Source organism: Molossus molossus, unplaced genomic scaffold (assembly GCF_014108415.1).
Source record: "Molossus molossus isolate mMolMol1 unplaced genomic scaffold, mMolMol1.p scaffold_m16_p_11, whole genome shotgun sequence".
In the NCBI taxonomy this organism is placed as follows: Eukaryota; Metazoa; Chordata; class Mammalia; order Chiroptera; family Molossidae; genus Molossus; species Molossus molossus.
The window spans coordinates 49,927,892-49,952,929 of NW_023425346.1; the positions used below are offsets into that span (position 1 = coordinate 49,927,892).

The 25,038-nt window shown below is 38.3% G+C and overlaps 1 protein-coding gene across 1 annotated transcript in view; it reads right to left on the bottom strand.

Moving 5' to 3' along the window:
* Positions 1–25,038, bottom strand: part of LRP2 (LDL receptor related protein 2) — a 202,744-nt gene that overhangs the window by 54,200 nt on the left and 123,506 nt on the right. Inside the window, exons 35-47 of the mRNA XM_036254951.1 lie at positions 21,405–21,582; positions 19,865–20,078; positions 18,525–18,764; positions 15,428–15,616; positions 12,904–13,824; positions 12,617–12,782; positions 11,797–11,955; positions 10,498–10,787; positions 9,642–9,845; positions 8,483–8,725; positions 5,397–5,522; positions 3,913–4,032; positions 815–946 (exon numbers count right to left, since the gene is read on the bottom strand). Coding sequence (XP_036110844.1) covers positions 815–946; positions 3,913–4,032; positions 5,397–5,522; positions 8,483–8,725; positions 9,642–9,845; positions 10,498–10,787; positions 11,797–11,955; positions 12,617–12,782; positions 12,904–13,824; positions 15,428–15,616; positions 18,525–18,764; positions 19,865–20,078; positions 21,405–21,582 — 3,182 coding nt within the window. The remainder of the gene's footprint in view (positions 1–814; positions 947–3,912; positions 4,033–5,396; positions 5,523–8,482; positions 8,726–9,641; positions 9,846–10,497; positions 10,788–11,796; positions 11,956–12,616; positions 12,783–12,903; positions 13,825–15,427; positions 15,617–18,524; positions 18,765–19,864; positions 20,079–21,404; positions 21,583–25,038) is intronic.

Here is a 25,038-nt window from a genome sequence, read left to right on the forward strand (position 1 = left end):
GTATGTGGAGCTGTGGGCCACCAACGTCACTGACATAGGTTATGATCAAATGCAAACAGGGAACCGTTGTTTTTATTGTTCTGCCATGGAAAAACACCTTTCTGAGACGCCTTAGCGAAGAGTTTGTGTGCCGTGTTGGTAATGGAAAATGGTGTTCCATAGTCTGTTCAATAACCTTCTCCAAATAACAGCTCAAAGGCCATGATTTTCAACCGGTGTGCCATGCACACTGTCGTGCCGCAAGAATTTTAAAACATGCGATACCTGACTATTTAGTCAGGGGCACTGACCTCTTTTCCCTTAGATTGTCAAATAAAAAAATGACAACAGTCAACATAGCAATAGCCATCCAGTGTGAATCAAAATTATACCTATTTTTTGTCAGATCAGCAAAAAATATAATATATTTTTTAGTGTGCCACAGAATTTTAGTAATTAGTTTATGAGATGAAAAAGGTTGAAAATCACTGCTCTAAGGTAATAGGAGACACTGGAAGAATAATTAATTACTACACTGTTAAAGCTGCTATTAATTCTAAGGATGGCCAACTGAGTTTTCTTTATCTGCTCTAGAAATGTAGGGCGTTATTTCCCTCAGCTAAATGGAACAGAAAGAAAATAAAATTTACAATAATTTTTCATCATTTAAAAGTATTAAAGTACATGCTACCAAACAATTCCAACATAGGAAAACAGTGTGCATCCAGTTAAAGAGAGACCTGACTGACAATCATTCTCTCCAGAGTCAGAAAAATAAATCTAGTGTGTGTTCCTGGAATGGGGCTTTGCAGAAGAATTGATTGGTTTCACTCACCACAGTGATGTCTTTCGTCCTCGTCACTCATGTCCCCACAGTCATTATCACCATCACAGATCCACTCTGTTTGGATGCACCTCCCACTGTCACACTTGAACTCATCACTCAAGCATGTTGACTCATGGTACACTGAAAACAGAAATAAACATCATTCTTGGAGAAAAGAACGATTTGCAGTCCCAAAATCACGAGAGAAGTCTGCTAGAAGCCTGGGCTGTCTAGAGCGCGGATTCCAATTCTTTAATCATATCCCCACACATTCCTACTTGACTAACCAACTTATTATAGACCGTTCACCAGGGACCACACACAATTAGCCTAGGGCAAAAGAAAATTTTATTTTATTAAAAATACAGCACAAGGATAACAGTGAGCAGAAACGGGACCTTTTACAAGCTGGTATAAAAGAGTGTAGGTTGATACAGGCTTTTGAAGAGATAACCCCTTTGACACAGCAGTACCACTTCTAGAAATCTAGCCCACAAGAATCTCGCCACGTTTGCACAAAGAGGTTCCTAAAAGGATGTTGAAGGGGTTCAGAACAGGCCTCTCTAAGGTGTGCTTCTTTGGCATGTGGGTTATTTTGAGCTGAAGGCAGCCAAGACCCTACAGTACAGGCTCAAGAGAAACTTTTACCTCTCCCTTAAACAATTTTAATTTGGGGACTTGCCCGTAATAAGAGTTATCACCAGAAACAGCATGTTATGCCCTATCGGGTAGAGCAATCTCTTAATTACTGAATATCTGCTCTTGTTATCATTCTGCAAATGACCTTCCTCTGCTCTGAAGCCCCAAGAAAGCTTACCTTCCATCAGAATGCCATATGTGCCTCATTTTAACTTGCTGCTCTAGGCTACTCATATTTGTGGGGTATCTGACTCTCTCGTGGATATGGAATTCCCATACATACGTGTGTAATTAAATCTGGTTATTTTCTGTGTATAATCTGTGTTATGTAAATTTGATTATTGATAGTCAGCCAAAAGAACCTATACGGGTGGAGGAAAATTTCTTTGTCTCCCACAATGTTCATTCCAGCATTATTTTTCAAAGCAAATAAAGTGAAAACTACCTAAATGTCTATCAGTTAGGAAAGGGACACAAACACATGGAATATCCATACTTGAAAGTAATATTCAGCAGTGCAAAGAAATAAGGCAGATTTGTATGTGTTAATATGCTGACAAGATGTTGTAAAGCTGAAAAAAAAAGGTGGGGGCAAATTGCGGAAAAATATATATAGTGAGATCCCATTTGTGTCTTAAAAACTACCTAGCAGAATGTATAGATAAATGTAAGAAGACACCCACCCTTTTTTTTTTTAATTTATTTTTTCTTTTTCCTTTATTGATTTTACAGAGAGAGGAAGGGAGAAGGAGGAAGAGAGGGAGAGGGAGAGGGAGAGGGAGAGGGAGAGGGAGAGGGAGAGAGACAGAGACAGAGACAGAGACAGACATTGATTGGCTGCCTCTGGCACGCCCCCCACTGGGGATTGGGTTCACAACCTGGGCATATGCCCTGACCAGGAATCATACTGGTGACCTCTTGGTGCATGGATTGATGCTCAACCACTGAACCACACCGGCTGGACAGGACACCCACCCATAATAATGATTATCTCTGGTGAATGAGAGTACTGAAGAAGGGTAAAAAATTAAAAATTTTACATTTTTGTATACATCTTATTATTTCTTAAAAATAATATCACTGCATATTATGAGAATGCATTCATATATAAATTTTGTGTTTATTTTCATTTAAATATGTCAGGCAGTTGGTACACATTGCTATTACTATGACTTTGATTCCCATAAATATGGAAACTATATATTCTTCATATATTTTAACCAATAGTTTACATATTTAAACCAATCTCTAATACTACTTTACTCACATTGTTTCACTTATGGATCCTCAAAACACTATGTGCCCTTTGTTTTCTACAAAACATTCAGTGTTGGGGGAAAAGAACTTGGCAAAGAGCTTCAACGAATCCCTCTCCAACTATTAGCCACAGAATTTAAACCTGAGAGAAACTAGGAATAGAAAATCCTCTGAATTCAGCTGCAAAACTCTGTGAATGGTCCTAACAAAACATCCAGAAAATAAAAAGGTGCATATATGTTGCTATTTACTGAAGTGATATTTACAATAGAGTAAAACTAAAGCAATCTAAATGCTTAAAATGAGGCAATTAACTCAATTAATCGGTGGAATATTATAGGGCCATTAAAAAGGAGTATAGAGACAATATAACAAGGGACGGCAAACTTTCTCTAAACCAGCTAGTAAATGTTTTAGGAATATAGGCCATATGTTCCATGTTTCACCCACTGACACGGCCACTATAACACAAACACAGTCATAGACAACATGTGACCACATTGGAATAAAACTTCTATAAAGACAGGAAGTTGGCCCATAGCCATAGTTTTCTGACTGCTATATAGCAATATGATTTGACAAACAAAAAAGCAAAATCAATGTAAAATATTGCATCTTTATATTTTTACAGCTATGTAAAAAAATGTACATGGATACAGATTAGAATTTGCAAAGGTAAATAGCAGCCTCCAAATATAATCAAGTACAAATGCCTCCAGGAGTGCAAAAGGGTCCCTGGAACTTCTTGGAAAGCTCAGATGGCCGTGAGACCTCACCATAAGCTAGCACGGAGGCAGAAGAGGAAGAGGATATGTGCCTGTAATACACCCCTTGCCCATGTATGTGATGATTCCAGTCACGTCTGTATCCTCCCACAGTCATATGGGTCAGAACTCAGCCAAATTCAGAAATTCAAATTCAGAGTTAATTAAAATTAATAAAGTTCTACAAGCCAGGCACTGCATAAGGCGCATCACCAACATAATTTCATTTAAATCAGCATCAATCAGCAGCCTCCATATCCTGAACAGCAGCCCACACCATGTCCTGCACTAACACGTTAATGAATGTCTGCTGAGTGGTTTCAGCATCTCAGCTGAGAGCAGGCAGTGCAAACATTCAGCAGCCATGACCGTGGTCTGTTTTTAAAGTAGGTGGAAGAGTTTCTCTAGCTGCATCACAATGCTTTTCATGCTTGCGTACTCTCTTACCACAAGTGGCAGGTTCATCAGAGCCGTCAAGACAATCTCTTTCCTGATCACAGTACCAAAGGTTAGGAATACACCGTCCAGATGTGCAGTGGAACTCACTGCTGCTGCACGTGTGAACCGCTGTCGGAGAAGGGGAAGAAGACAAAGCTCGTGAGCAAAACACCAGCTTGTTGCCATCAATCTTAACAATCTGCCCGTATCTCTAAATTGAATAAATAATTGCCAAGAAAGGAAGACTGGGGCCTGGGAAACGGTATTTTGTATATGTGCTTTTCATGGGGCAGGAGAAATACGGGGGAGAGAGAAGGCAAACAATATTGCCTCCATTTGCTATATATTTTTTCCTAGACTTCATAAATCCCAAAATAAATTGTATTTGTTAGAAATACCAAAGAACTATACTTTCGATACATGAAATCACAAGTTAGGTAAGAGAAGACTTGCTTCTATGTTTTCTGCTGTAACATAAAATTAAATAAATTCTCTTGAAATAATAATTAAAAGCAAAAACAAAACTATGACCATATCTGAGCTCACAGGCCATGAGTCTAGAGAGTTAGCAAAATTCTGCTCCTATTCATGCTTGTTATACGGGGCCTTTATTTGAGTAAAATGATGCTGCCTATGTTTGAATAGTGTTTCATTTCTCAAGCAACCTTAGATAGCTCTGGTAAAATGTATTTTCTAAATTGTTATGTAGATACAAACCAGAATCAAGTCTTATCATTCTTCTGGTCTATAAGGCTCCCTTGCTTTGGTCCATGATATCTGTTAATTTGCCAGGGGGAAAAAAATCTGATGAGGAAGCAGAGGTCCCTGAAAGATTAGCAGTAGCTCCCACCTTCCTGCCCCTATCTGACAGCTGCATCCTGAATCCTGCTTCTCCTTGCTGCTATTACTACAGCCGACTCCTGCTCCTGACTGTAGTCTGGCCTGGTGACAATTACTGAACTCTTACATCATGTATCTATTTACACTAACAGTCTCAAAATTATCAAGCTTATGAAAGGCTTTTGAATTTGAACTACAGATACAAGAAATTATTTGATTGAACCAAATCGCTAAGTATAAAATAAGGGTTTCTGAATTTTAAATATATTTAAAATTTGAAAAACTCTCCGTTACTAATGGTCACTATAATCATATTAAGAGTAAATGTAGGGGCTTAAGGTGCAAATTCTGGCTGGAGTTCCTGAAGACAAAAGGCTTCGACTCTAGGAGAAATGGCTCTGCAATTGCGGAAGATGTCATATCAGGGCAGGTCCCTGGAGGGAGTATTTGGAGGCGGGCCTCCAGGGAACAGAGAGAAGGGGCTTCTTATGCCCCTCCAATCACACCCTCACGTACTTGCCTACCGCATCTACTTACAGCGTCAATTAGAGATGACAGACTGAAACTAGCCCAAACACCCAGGCCATTTATCTTTGTATTAGCTGAAGATATGCACCCCTGGAACCACAGAAAGAGAAGCAGGCTTATATTACCGCAAAAAGTGGGGCTTTCATCACTCATATCTCCACAGTCATTGTCTCCGTCACACAGGTAAGTACGAGGAATACAAATATTTGTACTGTGACACTTTGTGTATCCAGACTGGCAAGTGCGGTCAGCTTGAGAAAGACAACCAGACATACATTTAGAACATATCCACCACACATATACCAGAAAGATGCCCATGTTAACAGTTATACTGCAGAATTCAAACCACCAGAAGGGAGGCATTTTCAAAGCTATTCCGGAAGCATGATCCCTGACACATGCTACACCACAGATTCAGGATAAAAGGAGATATTCCCAGCTGATACTACAGGGAGGGGAGGGGAGACTTGCTTTGTAGTTTAAATCATTTTCATTATTTAACAGCATCAACAAGAGTCCCAACTCTTGATTAAATAAACGATGGCATAGTCACACAATAGAGTAATATGTCGCTAAAAAAGGAATAAAGAAGAGTTCTATTTATTGATATGGAATGATGGTTTTGTCTCCAGGATACACTGTGAATAGTAAGAAAGTGCTATTCAAGACAGTAGACTATCTTTTGTGTAAGAAAACAATGATGTGTGTGTGTGTGTGTGTGTGTGTGTGTGTGTGTGTGTGTAGAAAGAGAAACAGATATGCTTATACTAAAAACAACAAAAATAAAAAATTAAACTAATGAAAAGTGCCACCCCTCTGAGTAGACAGAGAGTAGTACGGAGGGAACAGGACGAGAGGACAAGGATGTAAGACTTCTGCTCATGTGCCTTGTCATAAAACTGTGCCTTGGAAACCATGCACATTGTTTTGAATACATAAAAACAAAAGAAAAATGGAAAAAAGGAAAGCAAATCCTAAAATTTGGAAATAGTAACAAATAAAATTAATGGTAAATCAAGTTGATGGCATAACCGTCCAGAGGAAAAAAATTCAAATGACTTTAAAACCTACATTTTGACTGCACATCCCTAGAGAGGGACATAATCTGAGAAAACAAAGGACCTCAAGTCTTAAATCACATTTAGTGGATTCAGTGGTAGCAGTAGTCTTTGTGTGGTTGTTTTGAAATTATTATAGGCATCTTTAAATTATTTTGGAATGAAGCAAATAAGTCATCATGTAATATCATTAGAAATCAAGATTTTTAGCTTAGAGAAGAGATGTGATTATAAAATCTAAGAAGTAAAACACGTGTAATCTTTAATTCAAATGGGAAATACTAATATAAATTTTTTTTCCTCTATAAAAAATATATTTCCTAGATCAGTCCACTGAAAAGGCCTAGTTAAATAGGAAGAGGGTACTCTAACACCAAGTAATTTTTAAATACCACAAAAGGAACAAGGTCCCTTGGATAAGCAGTTACCTCCAGCTCTGAGACAGAAAGTGTACAAGTCTAAGCTATGGAGGACTGGACAGGCCATGTCAAAATAACAGATGAGCCAATTTAGCAGGGCTCCTGCTGGCCTGAGATAGGAAAATCAAACATCTAAAGAATAAAGTACTTCACAGCACTAAAACTCATAAATTATATTAAAATCTATGAGTTTAATACAATACTAAAAAAACCCAAAAACTTAGTGTCCATTGTTCACCAACTCATTACACTGAAAACTGACAACAAAGAGAAAGAATCATGCATTTATCCTGCAGAATTGTATTTCAGGACAACAAAATGGTTGATAAAGGAAGTTTCTTCTTTATGGACCTTCAGCTAATAAATATGGAAGGAATAAAATAATTTTAAAATGCCTACTTTGTAGTAATGGAATTACAAAACTCAAAACCACTGGGTAAACGGTTAATGGGAACTCTCTAAGGGAAAATTCAGGCTGACTTCTAAATCCACCAATTAATTTGATCGTCACCTGAAGCAGAATAACCAGGCATCATGTGCCTCATGATGTGATGCTACAGGAAGTACACCGTTCCACCTAAGTAGTATTCTTACCCAAAGAATTGCACCTAATGAATTCAAACGTCTAGGTAGTACAAAATAAGAGAGATAAAGTAACAAGTTAAATAACTCAGTTACGCAATTAGTCAAATCCAGAATGTGGGACATTCCACAAGACAAATCAATGGCTTTTTTTTTAAGTGGGAACCACTGTGGTATAAGAAACAATAAAGAGTTACAATAATCAATGTGCAGACCTTGTCTGAATCTTAATTTGAATAAAGACAATTTTGAGGATAAGTGACAAAATTTGAATATGGTCTGAGTACCAAAGGATATTAAGTAAGTATTGTTGATTTTGCTAGGCATTATCATGGCATGGTAGTTGTTTTTCAAAATGTCTTGATCAGTGATATGCATGTCTGGGAGTTGTTGTAAAAACTCAGAAAAGAGTTGAGGGAGATGAATGAGACAGATTAGCCATTTGTTGATAAATGTTGAAACTGAGTGATGGATATATTATACTGCTCTTCCCACTTTGGTGTATATTTAAAATTTTCCTTAAGAGAAGTTCTTTTTAAAAGCACACCCAAATAAATATTGTGTGTAACTCTACCTACAAAAACAACAGAGCATATAGATGTATCTAAACTGAAAATATATTTGAACTTACACTCGGCTCTTTTGCTTTTCCAAGATGCTAAAGTGAAAATCTCAGAAATTTTTGAAAATTCAATTAACTAAAAAAAATTTACCAGAGAAACTAAAAAGACAATTTCAGTCAACACCATACTACATAGCTTTTTGCACAATAAACATTAACCACAACACATTTATACAATCATTTTTGTCAGTAACTATTGGTAAAGCTTTAAAAACAATAAAAAATTTTGTCAAGTGAATTTTTAACCTGGCAGATACATAAACCAAAGCTAAAATATTTAAGGTTAAAATAATCAATGGTTGCTTGGGTCCATAAATTTAGGCAAATAATTCAAATGTTAAGTATAGTTGTTTTTAAAAATCATTTAGTAAAATATATTAAAATAAAATTTGTTTTGAATAAATTCTTAGTGTGTGTTTGTTTGTTTGTTTGTTTGTTTTAGAAAGCTTTTGTTTTTATATAAAAATTTCATCTCCCACGATCCAAGATCTCAGACCCCAAAGCACAATAAGTACTTAAGGTGAACTTACGGCAATTTTTCTCATCTGAAGTATCATTATCATGGCAGTTGTTTACACCATTGCAGACAAACTGAAGAGGTATGCACCTTTTATTACTGCAAGTAAATTCCGTGGTGGCATTACACTCACTGAACAGGCACCCTTCCTCATCACTGTTGTCGCCACAGTCATTGTAGTGATCACAGCGATAACGATATGGAACACATCGCCCATTGTCACAGGTGAAGGCTGTCGAATAGCAGGTGTGAAATGCTAAGAGGAGGGGAAAAGAACATTGAAGAAATTGTTTGATTAAAGCATCATCCTAATTTCTCAAAAGATACACTCAAATAGAATAGACACTTAGAGTTTACCTTCCAATGCAAAGATAGCTGCAAAGTGGACTGCATGCAAAGTGAGATAACACTTTAGTTAGATTAGGCAAAATAGGATGTACGTTTTCCTTTTTTTAAGCAAATGAAGTAGGTTAAGCAAATGGCAAAGTCACTCCATTTCTCTATCATCTCAATTTAAAAGTTTATTTTAATCACAGAAAAGCATGTAAATACAGATTCTTTGGGGAAAATAAAATTCTTAGCCCCTACACAGTCTACTAGAACTTCCTAAGAAAGTCTACTGTGATTTACTCACTCCATTCAGATAGAAGCAAAAAATTGAAAGTAATTTCAATAAAAATATTGAGTTAATAATCCTTCTGCTATTTAAATTAATAAAATAACAATCACCTATTGGAGCACTTAGTTCCACACTAAATCATACTTAACATGCATCAAGCCTCATGTTGTGATATTTTTTGCATTGTTTCTCTTATGCTTTGCAAGAATCCTAGTAATAGTTCCATTTTACAGATGAGACGTCAGAGGCTCAGAAAGGTTAAGTAATTTTTCCAAGGCTATACAGATTGTGTGAATGGCATAGCCAGGATTTTAGTTCAGCTTTTCATCACTACAGAGGAGATTCTTAATGAGGCTTTTACATGGCATATATATCAGCTTATATGTGATTTCGCAGAAATGCAGTCTGGATTCTTGGAGTACATGCTTTTCAGTTCTAAAGGATGCTTAGGCACAAATTGTAAACCTATTCACACACACAGCAGAATTCTGTACCAAACACTTGACATAAAGACAATGTTAGCTCCTAACAAAAGCTCCAGGGTCCAACTCACCACACACACTTTCCAGCTCATCACTGCCGTCCCCACAGTCATTGCTGTTGTCACATTTCCACTGCTCCAGGATGCAGCGCCCATTGAGGCAGGTGAAATTGGAACCAACACACCGTATACCATTGTCCACAACACAGTGCTTGTTGTTGTTGGCCAGATACCAGTGGCCCTCCTGTGGACACTGGCACTCCGCACCATTTGGACCTAAAGCAAGGTAGGCCCAGAAAAAGCAAACGATTTGTGTAGCAAACATTCAGTTTCTCCCCCAGAACAGCACTTGGCAACAGCTTCGACATTAAATGTGCTGTAAGACAAGCCATGCAAACTGCTCGCATCAACCTTTCAATGATATTCTGAGAAATGTTTCCATCAAGAACAACCACCAATTAACAAATGTAGCTAATTCACCCTAATCTTTAAACAACTTTTCACCGACACTGAAAAAACTTGCAATGATTCTGCCTTCTCAGCAAAATATGCAAAGGCACCTCTTCTTATGAATTTGTTGTTCTCCATAAAACCCACTATGAAGCACATTAGACATCACCTCATCAGAAATATTTCAAATCATAGTACCTCCTAAGCAGAAGAATTAAATCCCAAACCCCCATCGTTATTTCTACCTGCATCAAGCTTGAATCAAAAATGCCTTCATAAGAGGGCTCCATATCAAATAGGAAAAAACCTGTCAAAGTCTTCCGCTCAACATACAAACCCTCAAATCCACTTTTTCAATTACCTTGAAATCAAGAATTTGGATTTTATTCTCCCATTAGAGCTGAAGATTCCTTCAGCCTTCCCTAAGTTGTCAGCATTATTACTCTCCTTGATTCTGTCTTCAAGGACGACGCCTTACCTGGTGCACAGATATGGCTGCAGCCCCCGTTAAACTGGTCGCAAGGATTGCTACACTGCTGCGGGTGGTCCTTCATAACAACGCGAATACCCATAAGCCGGAATGGAAAACTCGTGGTCATCGCCATCTGACCTGATCCATCGTATTTGTTAGCTCGGTAAATTTTTTTTGAGGACCAGTCAGTCCAGTAAATGTACTGGCCATTGAGAGTCAAGCCAAAAGGCCGAAAGATTGTGCTGACAATGACCTCACGCTCGGTGCCCTTCAGACTGCTGCGTTCAATCTTGCGCCTAAAACAAAATAAAAAAAAAAAAATGCTGGCATCCGGAAAGTAAATTTCTCAATTGGCAGCGCAATGCCTGGGCCTTACCATTGCTCTACACAAGCCCCGACTTTCTTTTCAAGTGGAGCGTATGCCACAAGAAATGTTTCTTCTGGTAATGGAAAGTCTTAATTTGCATATCAAACAATGGCCTATAAATATTTAATTTCCAAATATTAATATAATCTACAAGTAATCCTATAAAAACGACCAGGCTGACATTAGTAACAGGAGAATATTATAAAATAATACATATAATGCATGGAACTCTGTGTTTAGCACTTAATAGTCACTCAATAAAATGTTAATTACATTTTCCTTCCAACTCCCTTAATGAATTTTTTGATTTGTCATTTACTGAGTACCTTGAGGTATTTACTAGGAATAACCCATATTTAGACACAAAACATAATCGCTTTGTTTCAAAAGAGAAACTGAAGAAGGATCAGGTTGTTAGGTACTCAGTGTCATAGGGCCAAAACCATAAGAAAATAATTTTAAAAATGAAGATTCCTAATATGTAGATACATATAAATTATAGTTGACAAAAGTATCTAAGAAAACATTATGGGAAATAACCTATTTGAGAAGATAACCAAAGTCAAGACTAAAGAAAAACATTTTTATCACACTGAACACTACAGCCCAGAAAAAACTTCATATCAATGTGCATTTAAAAGTCATTCATGTTTTATGGTGCTTACATGGGTCCTGTAGATTATAAATTGAGTGATTCCATAATTCATCTAGTAATACATCTTTAGATGCCTTTTAGTTCATAATTATTCAATCTCATAGATCAATTTTCACAGGTACATTTACTAAGAGAATATTTTTCCTAAAACTGTGATTCTGCATTTTGGCTATGTCTATTTAGCACTTTATATTTTCATTCCATCATGCAACTCTCTCTTCTTTGTAAGTGGAAAGAAGAATTCTTTGTATCCGCACCTAAACAAATAACCAAAGACACGTACAGACTAGCATCTGCCCAGTAGAGAAGGTCTTCCTCGTGGTCCACAGTGAGCCCACAGGGCCAGACCAGGCTGCTGTTCACAATGGGTTCCCGGAAGTTTCCTCCCACAGTGGCTCTCTCGATTTTGGCATTAGTACCCCAAGAACTCCAGTAGATGTACCTAGTCATCCAAAAGGAGACATAATTAATTCATCACAAGGAAACACACAATCTTTCCTTTAAAAAGAATGGCAGCTGCCCTGGCTGGTTTGGCTCAGCGGTTAGAGTGTGGCGTCGGCCTGCAGGCCAGAGAGACCCGGGTTCGGTTCCCGCTAAGGGCATGTACCTCTGTTGCAGTATGTCCCCAGCCCTGGTTGGTCGTGCGGGTGGCAGCCACTCAATGTGTCCCTTTCACGTCGATGTTTCTCTCTCTCTCTCTGTTCCTCCTCTCTCCCTCCCACTCTACCTGAACAAAAAATGGAAAAATGTCCTCGGGTAAGGATGGAAAAAAAAAGAATAAAAGAAAAAGAATGGCAGCTGTCTTTAATTGCAAATTGACATTAGTATGGTAAATGTTAGCCCTACTCCATTCCCACCCACACAACTTGCCCACAAGGGAGTTACTGAGTCAGAGCACTGATTCCCTAGTACGCTGCCCACCTTTCCAGCGTCAATGTGAGTTCTTTCCCAGGTAAAGCCTCTCATGCTCTTTTACCTTTGAATCCACAGTTAGTGTTACAAGCCCATAAAATGTTGGTCCTCTATGAACATAAAATAATTCCAAGCCCCTCTCCCTTCAGAAATAAGCAGACAGAAATATAATAAAGCAGATGATGGCATACCCTCCACAGGGATCTAACACAATTGCTCTTGGCTTTGTGACGTGGGCTAGCACAGTACGCTTGGACCCATCCTCTGCCATGGAGTTAATCGTCTGGTTGGTATAGTCACTGTAATAAATTCTTCTATTGATCCAGTCGAAAGCAATGCCATCAGTAGTCCCTATATCTGCACATACACCAACAAACACACATACATTAGAGTCTCGATATGTATTTTGAATCACCGGGTCATCCACATGTATTGACTCCACTGTGTCCAAGGTAATCTACACCTGGAGTGCACTTACCTGAAACAATGACAGTGGGAGAACCGATCCCTGCATCCAGGCTGACATAGGAAATCTGGCCGTGTCTAGCTTCCAAATTTTGGGTGAAATAAATTCTGTTATTCATGCTATCATAGTCCAGGGCCATGACATGTCCTCCCACACTTATAGCTTGGAAAGGTAGGCTATGGTCTTCAGGATCCATGTGTAAGCTTCCCAAGGAATTCTCCAAGGCAAAGATGAGAAAATTTTCTTTTGGAATGACACAGTTCTTGCTATCATGGTCCAGGGTCCCAAAAACACAACTACAGTTTGGGGTGTGCAATCCAGGCAGAGCAAAGCAGAGATGTGGGCATCCACCATTATTTTCTAAGCAAGGGTTATTGTTGACCTCTGCTGGTGACCGGGGCTGGACACTCTGGTCAAAGATGGTCACATCTCTTAGCCAGTTGATATTGTCCCTTATCACTGCTGGTGGTTCCGTGTTCCCTGGTTCCTTGCTAGCTTGGAAAATTTTTTTTAAATTTCTGTCTACCCAGATGATAGAATTTCCAAAAACAGTGATGGCATAAGGAGTTGGGTAACGACTGCCATAACGAATCACTTTCAATTCCTTTCCCTCAATACTGATCCTTGAAATTACATCTAAAGTATCATCAACCCAATAAACATAGCCACTGCTCTGGTCCACTGCTAAGCCCCGTGGTGTGACAATGCCCTCTGATAGAAGCACCGTCCTATTGGTACAGTCAAGAAAAGCACGTTCAATCTTTGGGTTTTGCCCATAGTCAGCCCAGAAGAGGTATCTGTTCTTGGGGTCTACAACAATATCCCTGGGCATATCCACTATGACTCTCAGGAGAACACGGCGGTAGGTGGTATTGATCCGCAGAACTTCTATCAGTGCTTCAGACTCAAAAGCATTGATGAAATAAAGATTTTCTGTAGGAAAAATTGAAAGAGCATGCTGATGAATGAAAAAACAAAAAGAAAATAGAAAATACCTCTTCAAATTCAAAACAAAATATGTAAGTTTGAGGTTTGGCTCAGTAGATATTGTCTTTTCCAAGATAATAAATGTCTCACTTTAGACCTCGAATAACAAATATTTATTCAGGATCTAAAGAGAGCATTTCTTCAAATTTAAAGAGAATGTGCCTATCTTTAAGTTCTAAAGCACATTAGAATCACAGCAAATGTCAGAACTCACTTTCCACTCAAAGGTGTATTTACAAGAATGTCCTTCTTTTTCTACTGGAATGTTTAACACCTGAAATTCAAAGACTCTAAATATACATTATCATGGTATAACTTCTACTCCAACATGATGAAAGCAAAGAGGGATCTCAGGTTGTTGATCAATGTCATTAATGCTCCTTGTGCTTAACATTAACATGAGGCCTTTTCCTAGTCTTTCTAACTAGTATAGATGTTTTCATCCCATGAACCTTCTAAAGCTGCCAAAACAAAAGTGTGTTTGCCTTTGAGCATCACAGAACAATGCGCATACAAAAATAAAAAGACCATGATGTGAAGACGGTACAATGGAGAGTGATCCCAAATTGATTCCATGTAGTTGAAAGTCTATTGTTAAACTGTCTCCCAGAGCACAACTACTTTGTTCCCATATCAGTCTAGAGAAATCAGGCCAATATGCAATGATACTGATTTACTCTTTTCGTTACCTATCTCTAATGGGACCATAAGTATATTCCAGTTTTTGAATCCAGGGTTGGCAAACTTTTTCTATAAAGGTTTGTTAATAGTAAATATTTTTTGGCTTTGCAGAGCATGTGGTTTCTTTCACAAGCACTCAGCTCTGCCACTGTAATGTGAAAGCAGCCACAGACAATACATAAACAAATGGGCATAGCTGTGTTTCAGTAAAACTTAACTTACAGTGGGCAGTGTGCTGTATTTGGCCGATAGGTAAAAGACTACTGACCCCTGCTTTAACTATACCCTCAGTCATGACGTAGTAAATTCATAATTAGGAATGAGATTTAGGAACCCAATTAAAGCCTTGTCTAATCATACCACCATATTTACTATTTGCAATAAACTCTTGTCATAGCACCTAGATTTTTATAATACATTTTAATATTTCTATGTGATGTCTAGTTACCAAGCTGAATATACTCAGTGATACCTATTTTTATAAAGTAGCATTATATTCTAAAAATTATAATACATTTTATTCTCAGTGTATCATTAAAAATGAGGGGTATTTCAAAATTAAGTACATGAACCAATACAACTAAGTCAATGTAATAATGGGTCAGGCATTTCAATAGAACTATAACAGAGAAAGTGCCCAATCAAAGAGGTATTTATAAATTAACACGAGGAAGCAATTAAGAATTTAGCAACTAAAATGACTCAGCTTTAACATAAATACTTGCCATTTTATACTTTACATTGCATTTTAATATCAGTAAAACAGATCTCTAACACATATAATATTAGACTAAACTTTCTAGCATAAGATCATAGAGATACAAACACAAAAAGGTTTTTCAATAAAATCAGCACAGAGCTTACCTACCTGCTACCCAGTCCACTGCAATACCCCGCACTCCATTCTCTCCTATCCCATTTGTAATGATGTTTGTAAACCCAGACCCATCAGGTTTGATTCTACGGATCGCATTATTAGATTTCTCGGTGATGCTAAAGTCACACCAATAAATAAAGCCAGAAGATACATCAACATCCACATGAAGTGCATTTCGTCCTGGAATGTTTAAGAACAGATCATTAAACAAGGTTCTAGCTGGAACTAGAACTTTTAAATATCTGTCCTTCCTCTCAAACCCTCATTCCCAACCTCCTGCCCCCACCACCAAATAAAATTATCTGCTTCCCAGATGCAATGAGCACAGCTACCACCCAGATCACATGTCCCACCATAAGGAGCTCTGGCTCCTGGAGAAATGGCTGATTATAGTTTTGGGGTGGGAAGGTATGGGGTGAGCCTGGAACATCTTACTACCAAGAATCAAGCACTGAAACACTAATGGGATCACATCAACAGAACACAGTGGCCACTTCAAGAGGTTCTCCCTGGCCAACCTGGATCAACGGGAGCATCAGAACTGAGAAATTATGTTAAATGATTTATAACACCTTGAGTTAAAAATATAAATCTTTGAGTCCACAGTGATAATACATTATTTTTTAGTTTAACTGCATAAATAGGACAGCTCTCCTAGGAGAATATTATCTAATAAACAGAGAAGAAATGATAGAATACAAAAATCATCATTTTGCAATCCTAATTAAAAGATCATTTCAGACAAAGATCAGCAGTGGCTGCTAGAAACCAATGGGATTTGGGAAATGAGATATCCACAGGGTGCCAAAGTGTGACCTCAAAAATGTCATACAAATTACAAAGAAAAAATATACCTTAAAATGGCAGGTATTACATGGTGACCACCTTAACCAAGTGATCAAGTTTAAGTATCACTAAGAGGGGAACAAGCTGACATTAGTTCTTAATAAGATTCTATGTCAAGTACACAGCATTACCAATAAAGTATTTTTGCCAAATGTGTTCAACCCCAATCTAATCAAACAATTAGGCCTAACTTTCAATTCATGGGAAATGCAAGGCATAAATGGAATAAACAGGTTAAATGGCACCAGAAGGAAATGATCAGACAGATCTTCAGTGTGAGATTCTGAAAGACAACTGTTATGTCTCTTCAAAAACAAAACCTATGTCATTAAAAAAAATACCAACTCCATAACAACAACAATAATAAAAACAAGGGCAACTACTACAGATCAAAATAAAAAAAACTAAAGAGACATTCCAAACACAATACATGAATCTTGGTTAGATCTTGGCTAGAACAACCTAACAGTAGCTATAAAAATTTTGAGGCAAACCAGAGAAACGTAAGTATGAATATTAGATGATATTGCCTTTAGAAGCTTTTCTAAAGTATGTAGGGGCAAAGTACCATGATATCTTGCAATTATTTTCAAAAAGTTTATTAAAAATGTATGTATAACCTGGCCAGTATGTCTCAATGAATTGATCATCGATCGTCCCATGTACCGAGAGGTCCCAATTCTATTCCTGGTCAGGGCACATGCCTGGGTTATGGGCTCGATCCCCAGTAGGGGGTGTGCAGGAGGCAGCTGATTGATGTGTCTCTCTCACATTGATGTTTCTATCTCTCCCTTCCTCTTTCTCTAAAAATATCAATAAAAAACTTATTTTAAAAAATGCATGTATTATGTATAGGGTGGGGCAAAAGTAGGTTTCTAGCTGAGAGTACCTGAAAGAGTTTATGTTTGTATCAATATTTATTTATTATTGTTTTATTTTCCATATGAACAACTGTAGACCAACTTTTGCCCCACCCTGTATGTACACACACATACACACACAACCACACACAAATTGGGAACTCAAGTATAGTGAAAAGTTAACAACTGTTGGATCGAGGTAAGAGTATAAGGATGTTTAACTGTACCTTTCAACTTTTCTGCCTTTGAAATTTTTCAAAATGAGCAGTTGGGAGGAAAAATTATTGATTTTATAATATCTCTACAAGATGGTAACTTAGATGCATTACTTTTTAGATATGAGAAAACAAAGATGTGTCACGAGTACGCGTGAACAGGATCATCCAGCAGGAACACGTGTGCTGCTCGAACAGACACCTTCCACCATAAGCTTTTGTATCTCTTCTGACAATTTCTCCCAACCCTTCATCCCCTTCCTTATTTTTTCTTCCCCTTCTACCTTTTACTTCTATCATTAGCCTGTGACATACTCCTCCTGATGCCACCAAAAATTTAGTTCCTCTTTTGGTAACATACACCTAGAAATCTCTTGGCTCATCTAGGAAGCAAGTGATCATTTTATACATTTATAGTATATAAGCCTAAAGTGCTGCAAAAATATAGGTAATCAAGAGAGACTAATACTGTCAACTCATTTATTTCAACTCATCAAATATATATTAATAAATCAGATTGGGAACTATTTCATTATCATTCTAAATAGGAGTATACTCTCTACCCTAAATCTTCTTTAATACTCAGAAATAGGGCACAGTTCTTCTGACCACCAACTCTGTAATACTTCTTGCAGTGTCATGCTACATCTGTATTGCTCTAGGTCTGTCCTTCTCATTGCGGTCCATGGACCACCAACATCAGCATGCCCTGGAAACCTGTCAGAAATGCAGATTCTCTAGCCCTGCCCCAGACTACTAAATCAGAAAACCTGCAGATTAGGCTCAGATCTGTTTTGTTTATATATATATATATATATATATATATATATATATATATATATATATTTAATATTTTCTCTTTATTAATTTTAGAGAGGGAGAAATGGAGATAGAAACATTGATAAGAGAACATCGGTTGGCTGCCTCCTGCATGCCCCCCACCAAGGATTGGGGCACACCAGCCGGGCCAGATCTGTGTTTTAAAAGCCCTTTTATTCTGATACACACTAAAGTTTGAGAAGCACTGAGGCTGAGCCAGTTTATTTAAAGGGAAAAACAAGATTCATTAAGTGCTGAACCCAAACATGGAGAAATGCTTTATGGCACCAAGGATTTCAATGTGGCACCAGACAAAGTCAAGTCCGACTTATATTGGAGTTGGCATACCTTGGCCTGCCACTGGTACCATGGCTTCCGAGTGATCTGACAGTTCCAAGCTAAAGCCTCTGATTGCAGACAGCATCGAAACAACAATGAAAGAGCTGTATGGAGAGCAAGTCTGGTTATCAGGGTTGAGTTTAAATCCAGTGGCACAGGCGCATGAGAACAGTCTTCCTGGTACAGGCAGGCAAATCTGCTGACAGGCATTCACATTGTTGCTACAGCCATTTGAGGATTCGGCAGAGTCTAAATGAAATTAAAATCAGCTTGTAACTTTTGCCTCTACCTACTTGCGTCTTTATCTCAAACTTTTAAAATTGGGTCACCAAATAAATTCATTATAAAAATTAATAACAAAATATGGTGTCTGAGTTCACAACTTAAAAACAATACTAGGAAGACTAGAGCTTATACAACTAGCACCTAAAGGTATGAAAACAGGACTACAGTTATTATTTAATAGAGAATGGAGCATCAATTAATTGTATTTCTTCCACAAATTATGCAAGAATTAGGAAGGTCAGTATAAAAATTCTAATTTTTTTTTTTGGCCCTCTTGGCCTATGTACTGACATTTAAAATTATATTGGTTTAAATACATGATCAACAATGTGACAGGCATTTGCTATAAAATATATTAAATAAGAGAGTATTTAAAGGTTTGTTTCATATGCAATAAAAATACCAGTGACAACCTAAGTTATAGGACAGCAAATTGTTTGATAATCTTTGATTAGAGACTAAACACTATAAAATATGTCAAAACTATAAAAATAATCTCTACATTATAGTGCTAATTGAAAGGGGCAAAATAAAAGATTATTTCGGAGAAAAAAAAAAGTTGAAATAAGCAACATCTAAGAGTATTCCTTCTATGATTAAAAATTCTATCCTTTTAACATTTTCCCAGCAGTCATCCAATTAATATTTACTAGGCAATGTACCAGAACTATTCTAGTTACTGAGTAGAGAGCAAGAAACAAGACAGACAACATGACAGCCCTTATGGAGGTTACATTTTAATGAGAGTCCAGGCAATAAACTGATAGATAACATGTCAGAAGTGCTATAAAGCAAAAGCAAAGTAAGGAGTTTAAAGTGGTGGGGGAAGACGGGAATGAGCTCACTCTGGAGTCAATCTGGTCTTTCAGATGCCAGATTTGTCTCGGACACTTAGCCATGCTTAAGACATGGTTATCATTCTTTAAATATTCTGGGTAATTTCAATTTACATGCATGTGAATATATATAGGTCTTTTTGTGAGCATGTGTTTCTATCTAAGTGCATAGATATGAATATACATTGTACATTCATGGATAGGTATGTTTCAGTGACAAATACTTACTGCGTCTATGGTAAACTCGAAGTCCCCTCAGGTTTGGAGTGTTATCTCGCAAAACTACTTTGTTGGCCCCAGTGGCCTTGTCAACTCTCTCAATAACCTCATAATGCTCATCAGTATAATAGAGGAAGGAACCGTAGACAGCAATGCCCCAGGGGTGGGAAAGATAGTTTACCAACACCATTCGATTTGTGCCATCCACATTTCCTCTTTCAATCTGAAAGATCAGAATTTTGTTATTGACTGATTCACAGTGAAATGAGAGAAACATTGAAAACTAATACCTGATATTTATACAGCACTCTATCCTTTACAGACATTTTTCATATCTATTTTCTGTTTTGATAGTCACAACCACACTGATCAGTAGGTCAAGAAAATGTCATTGTGCCCATTTCATTGATAATGAAGCAGGAGTTCAAATAAGCCCATCAACTTTCTCAGGTGGCACGGTGAAGAAATGGGTACTAAACCTCTTTCATCACTGCATGTGATGTTCTGGTCAAAGATACACAGTTAATGTCTCCTTAAATATGTCCAGCTGTGGGCCTCTACACAGGAGTTGACTGACTCTGCATTTAACATCATCAACAATTTCTGCAACAGGGATAGGAAACGTGTTCCATGCAATCACAGAAGACAGCAAGACTGATAGGGAAAAGGTTAGTACCGGTACAGCAGAACAGGTAACAAGCCTCAGCCAGAATGACTTGGTAAACTAGAAAAGAACACACAAGAATGAAGTTCCTATTGGGAAATAACAAGTGGTTTGCTTCTGGAAGAAAAAAAAAAAGTAGACATAGCTGGTCTGATTTCATTCCAAAAACGTGTCTCAAGTGTCTCCTCTGTGCCAGGATCTGAGCCGAGTACTGGCAAGAGAGACGACGAGGTCTGGCCCACTGCCTCACTGGACAAGGGAGCCCAGCAACTGCAAGAGCAGGTCATGCCTTAGAAACTTACAAAAGTTCTTAGGCTAGAGAACAGGGAAAATAAGGTTGGAGGGGATCTGCTGAAGGAGTAATCTGGAGCAGCTCAGCTGAAGCGTTTGGAGCTATTCCTTTAGGCGAGGGTTCTAGGCTGAACAGTGATCAAACCTATTTGTTGTGGTTTTATGAAGACAACATGTCTCCATCATGAAAGCAGGTCCAGTAATGAGGGCTGTGGTCTAGTCAAGGTTAGAGAGAAGTGGCTCAGAAGGGTGGAGGTGGCAGAAAAAGCCTGAACCTGAGGAAAGAGGCAGAGGACAGGATTTTGTAATGATTAAGTATGAACATGGTTATTAGAGTGAAGGAGAAATCTGAGCATTCTATCCTAGGAGAAAGGATTGAGAGTCACACCACTAGCTCACAGATTCAGGAGGGCAGATCAGAAGTAGAAATGAGAAGTGAGGGAGATAGGGAGTACTGTGTGGGTCATGCTAAGCTGTATGCAGAAATCATAGCATGTGACAAGAGCTTTTTCATCATTGCACACATTACAGACAACTCAGAACAATCAGTCAGCAAGGAAGACCAACAGACTAAGGGCGGGGGGCTGCTCATACCACTCCCCTGCTGGTGACTGCCCAATAGAGTTTCTGATCCTCAATATCAAGAGTGAGAAACTCCAGGTGTTCGAGGTCTCCAGTGAAGAGGGTCTTTGGAGATGTGCCGTCCATGTGAGCACTTGCAATCTTGGCAGGAACCCCACTGTCAGTTCCTTGGTCTGACCAGTACAGTTTCCTACAACCATGAAAAACACCAACATCAGTGAAACAGAAGGTGGATTAGAGTGATTGGAATCTCTAATTAAATATTTAAATGAAAAGGTATATTTCTTATCCTCAAGATGCACACAATTCAATGGAGGAAGTCTGATACATCAATAATTTTTAAAATACAATGTGGAGGAGTACTAATCAGTATCAATGTCTGTATATTTCCTAGTCATCATTGGGGTAGAGGTCATTTTAAATGGTAACTAAGCTTGGTCAAACAGGTGGAAGGCTTATGACTAAGAAGGAGCCTACATCACCAGTCAAAACCTTTCAAAGAATCAGATAACACAGACAAATTGATGGGAAAAACCAACAGAAAAGCAGCTTGCAAGGACCATATAACCAGGGACACTGACTCGATCCTGGTAGGCTTGTGAAGGTGCGAGATGGGGGCTGGAAGCCCACGGTCAGCAGCTCGGCAGCGGCCTTAGCAGGGAGCAGAGCCCTCGGGTTACACTCCCAAGTGGCTCCACAGCCCAGAGCCGGGACAGGGGCTAAAAAAGCCACAGCAACTCACCTTGGGCTCCGGCAGAGAAAGGGCAGACTGGACTGGAACTGTGTTGGGACATTCAGGATTTGGAGGGCACTCAGAGCTTTTGCTGAGTTACTGCCATGCAGGATGATGGCCATATTGCTCCTTCCCAGGGCTCTGGGGAGAGGCAGCAGCCCCTCCCTCGGAGATCCAACCCCACGCTGTGGGCCATTGAAGTGCTAATTGAGGCTCATTAACAACCAGCATCTGCCCCACCCTCATGAAATCCCCTTAAGCTGAGAACATGAGGGAGTTTTTCAATCAAATGACAACCCAAAACTCATCAAGTAACCTTGACTGCTAGCCTCCAGGCAAAAAGCTAGAGGATAACAGTACCTTTCCTGGGCTAGCAACTTTAACCAGGAAAGTAAGACTTGACAGTGGTGTTTAACGTGGTCCTCCCTGGCTCATCTAAACCCAGGAGAGGGAGCCACAAACAGCAGAACACCAACACCCACAGGGAAAACTTGACAGGCTCCAAAGCCCACTGTGATAGCCAAAATGGTGAAACACAGAAATAGAAGCCAAATGAAAGAGCAAGAGACCTCCACCGAAGATGAGATCAATGTGGAGCAGTTAGGCATGTTAATGGAGCTAGAATTCAGAGCCATGATCTTGAGGAAGCTGAACAGCATGAGTAAGGACATAGAGACACTGAAAATAAGCCAATTGGAAATTAAAAACCATCAAGAAGAGATAAAAAATGACATATCAGAAATAAAAAACGCATTGAAAGGTTTAAAAAGCAGAGTAGAGGAAGCTGAGGACAGACTGGATCAGTGAATTAGAAGACAGGGTAGAAAAAATCAAACAATCAGAAAACCAAAAGGAAAAACCTATTAAAAAACAGAAAGACAGCTTAAGAGAATGGTGGGACAACTGGAAACGTAATAATATTCACATCATAGGAGTCCCCGAAGAAGAAGAAAATGAGCAAGGGATAGAGAATATATTAAAAAAAAAAAAATACTGACAGAAAACTTCCCTAATTTGGTGAAGGAAGAAGGCATTCAAGTTCAAGAAGCACAGAGAGCCCCAAGTAAGAAGAAGCCAAACAGGCCCACACCAAGACACATAGTAATTAAAATACCAAATATTAAAGACAAAGAGAGAATCCTAAAAGCAGCAAGAGATAAGCAACAGGTTACCTACAAAGGAAACCCCATAAGGCTCTCAGCTGACTTCTCACAAGAAACACGACAGGCCAGAAGAGAATGGCATGAAGTAATCAAGGTCATGAAAAACAAGGATCTGAATCCAAGACTACCCAGCAAGGCTATCATTCAAAATAGAAGGTCAAATAAAGAGCTTCCCAGACAAAAAAAAGGCTAAGGGAATATATTAGCACCAAACCAGCACTGCAAGAAATGTTAAAAGGATTGCTGTAATTAGCAGGAGAAATGGGAAGAAAAATAGAACCACACTAAACAACAATGGCAATAAATAAATACATATCAATAATCTCCTTAAATGTAAATGGATTGAATGCTCCTATAAAAAGACACAGAGTAGCTGATTGGATAAGAAAGCATGACTCATCTATATGTTGTTTACAAGAGACCCACCTCACAACAAAATACTCACATAGGATGAGAGAAAAGGGATGAAAAAAATTTTTCCAAGCAAATGGAAAGCAAAAAAAAACTGGGGTAGCAATACTCATATCTGATAAAATAGATGTCAAAATGAAGGCAATAACTAGAGACAAAGAAGGCCACTACATAATATTGAAAAGATCTATCCAACAGGAAGATATAACGTTGATAAACATATATGCAACCAATGTAAGGGCACCAAAATATATTTAAAATCTTCTGGAGGACTTCCAAAGAGAAATTGACAACAATACAATCATAGCAGGGGACTTCAACACCCCGTTGACACCACTGGATAGATTCTCTAGACAAAAAATTAGCAAGGAAACAGAGATTCTAAATGAAGCACTAGACCAAATGGATTTAATAGATATCTACAGAGAATACACCCCAAAACTGCAGAATTCATATTCTTCTCAAGTGCACATGACACATTCTCAAAGATAGACCACATGTTAGGGCACAAACTAAATCTCTACAAGTTCAAGAAGATTGAAATCATATCAAGCATCTTCTCAGATCACAATGGCATGAAACTAGAAATCAATTGCAATAAGAACATGCAAAGACATTTCAACACATGGAGGCTAAATAGCATGTTATTAAACAATGAATAGGTCACCAAGAAGATCAAGGAATAAATTTAATACTTCCTGGAAACCAATGAAAATGAACAAACAACAAAATCTATGGGATGCAGCGAAAGCAGTTCTGAGAGGGAAGTTCATAGCACTACAGGCCTACCTCAAGAAACTAGAAAGATTTCTAATTGACTGTCTAACCATACAACTTAAAAAACTAGAAAGCAAACAAAAAGAAAACCCCCAGAGCAAGTAGAAGGAAGAAAATAGTAAAGATCAGAGCAGAAATAAATGAAATAGAGACCAAAAAAACAATTCAAAGGATCAATGAAACAAAGAGCTCGTTTTTCAAAAAGATAAACAAGATTAATAGACCCTTAGCTTGACTCACCAAGAAACAAAGAGAGAGAACCCATATACACAAAATCAGAAATGAAAAAGGAGAAGTAACAACCAAAACCACAGAAATACAAAAGATCGTTAACAGCTACTATGAACAACTATATAGGACCAAATTTGACAATCTAAGTGAAATGGAAAAATTTCAAGAAACACACAGTCTCCCAAAACTGGACCGGGAAGTGATAGAAAACTTTAACAGACCAATAATTGAAGAGGTAATCAAGACTCTCCCAGCAAACAAAAGCCCAAGCCCAGATGGCTTCATGGGGGAGTTTTACCAAACATTCAAAAAGGAACTAACACCCATTTTC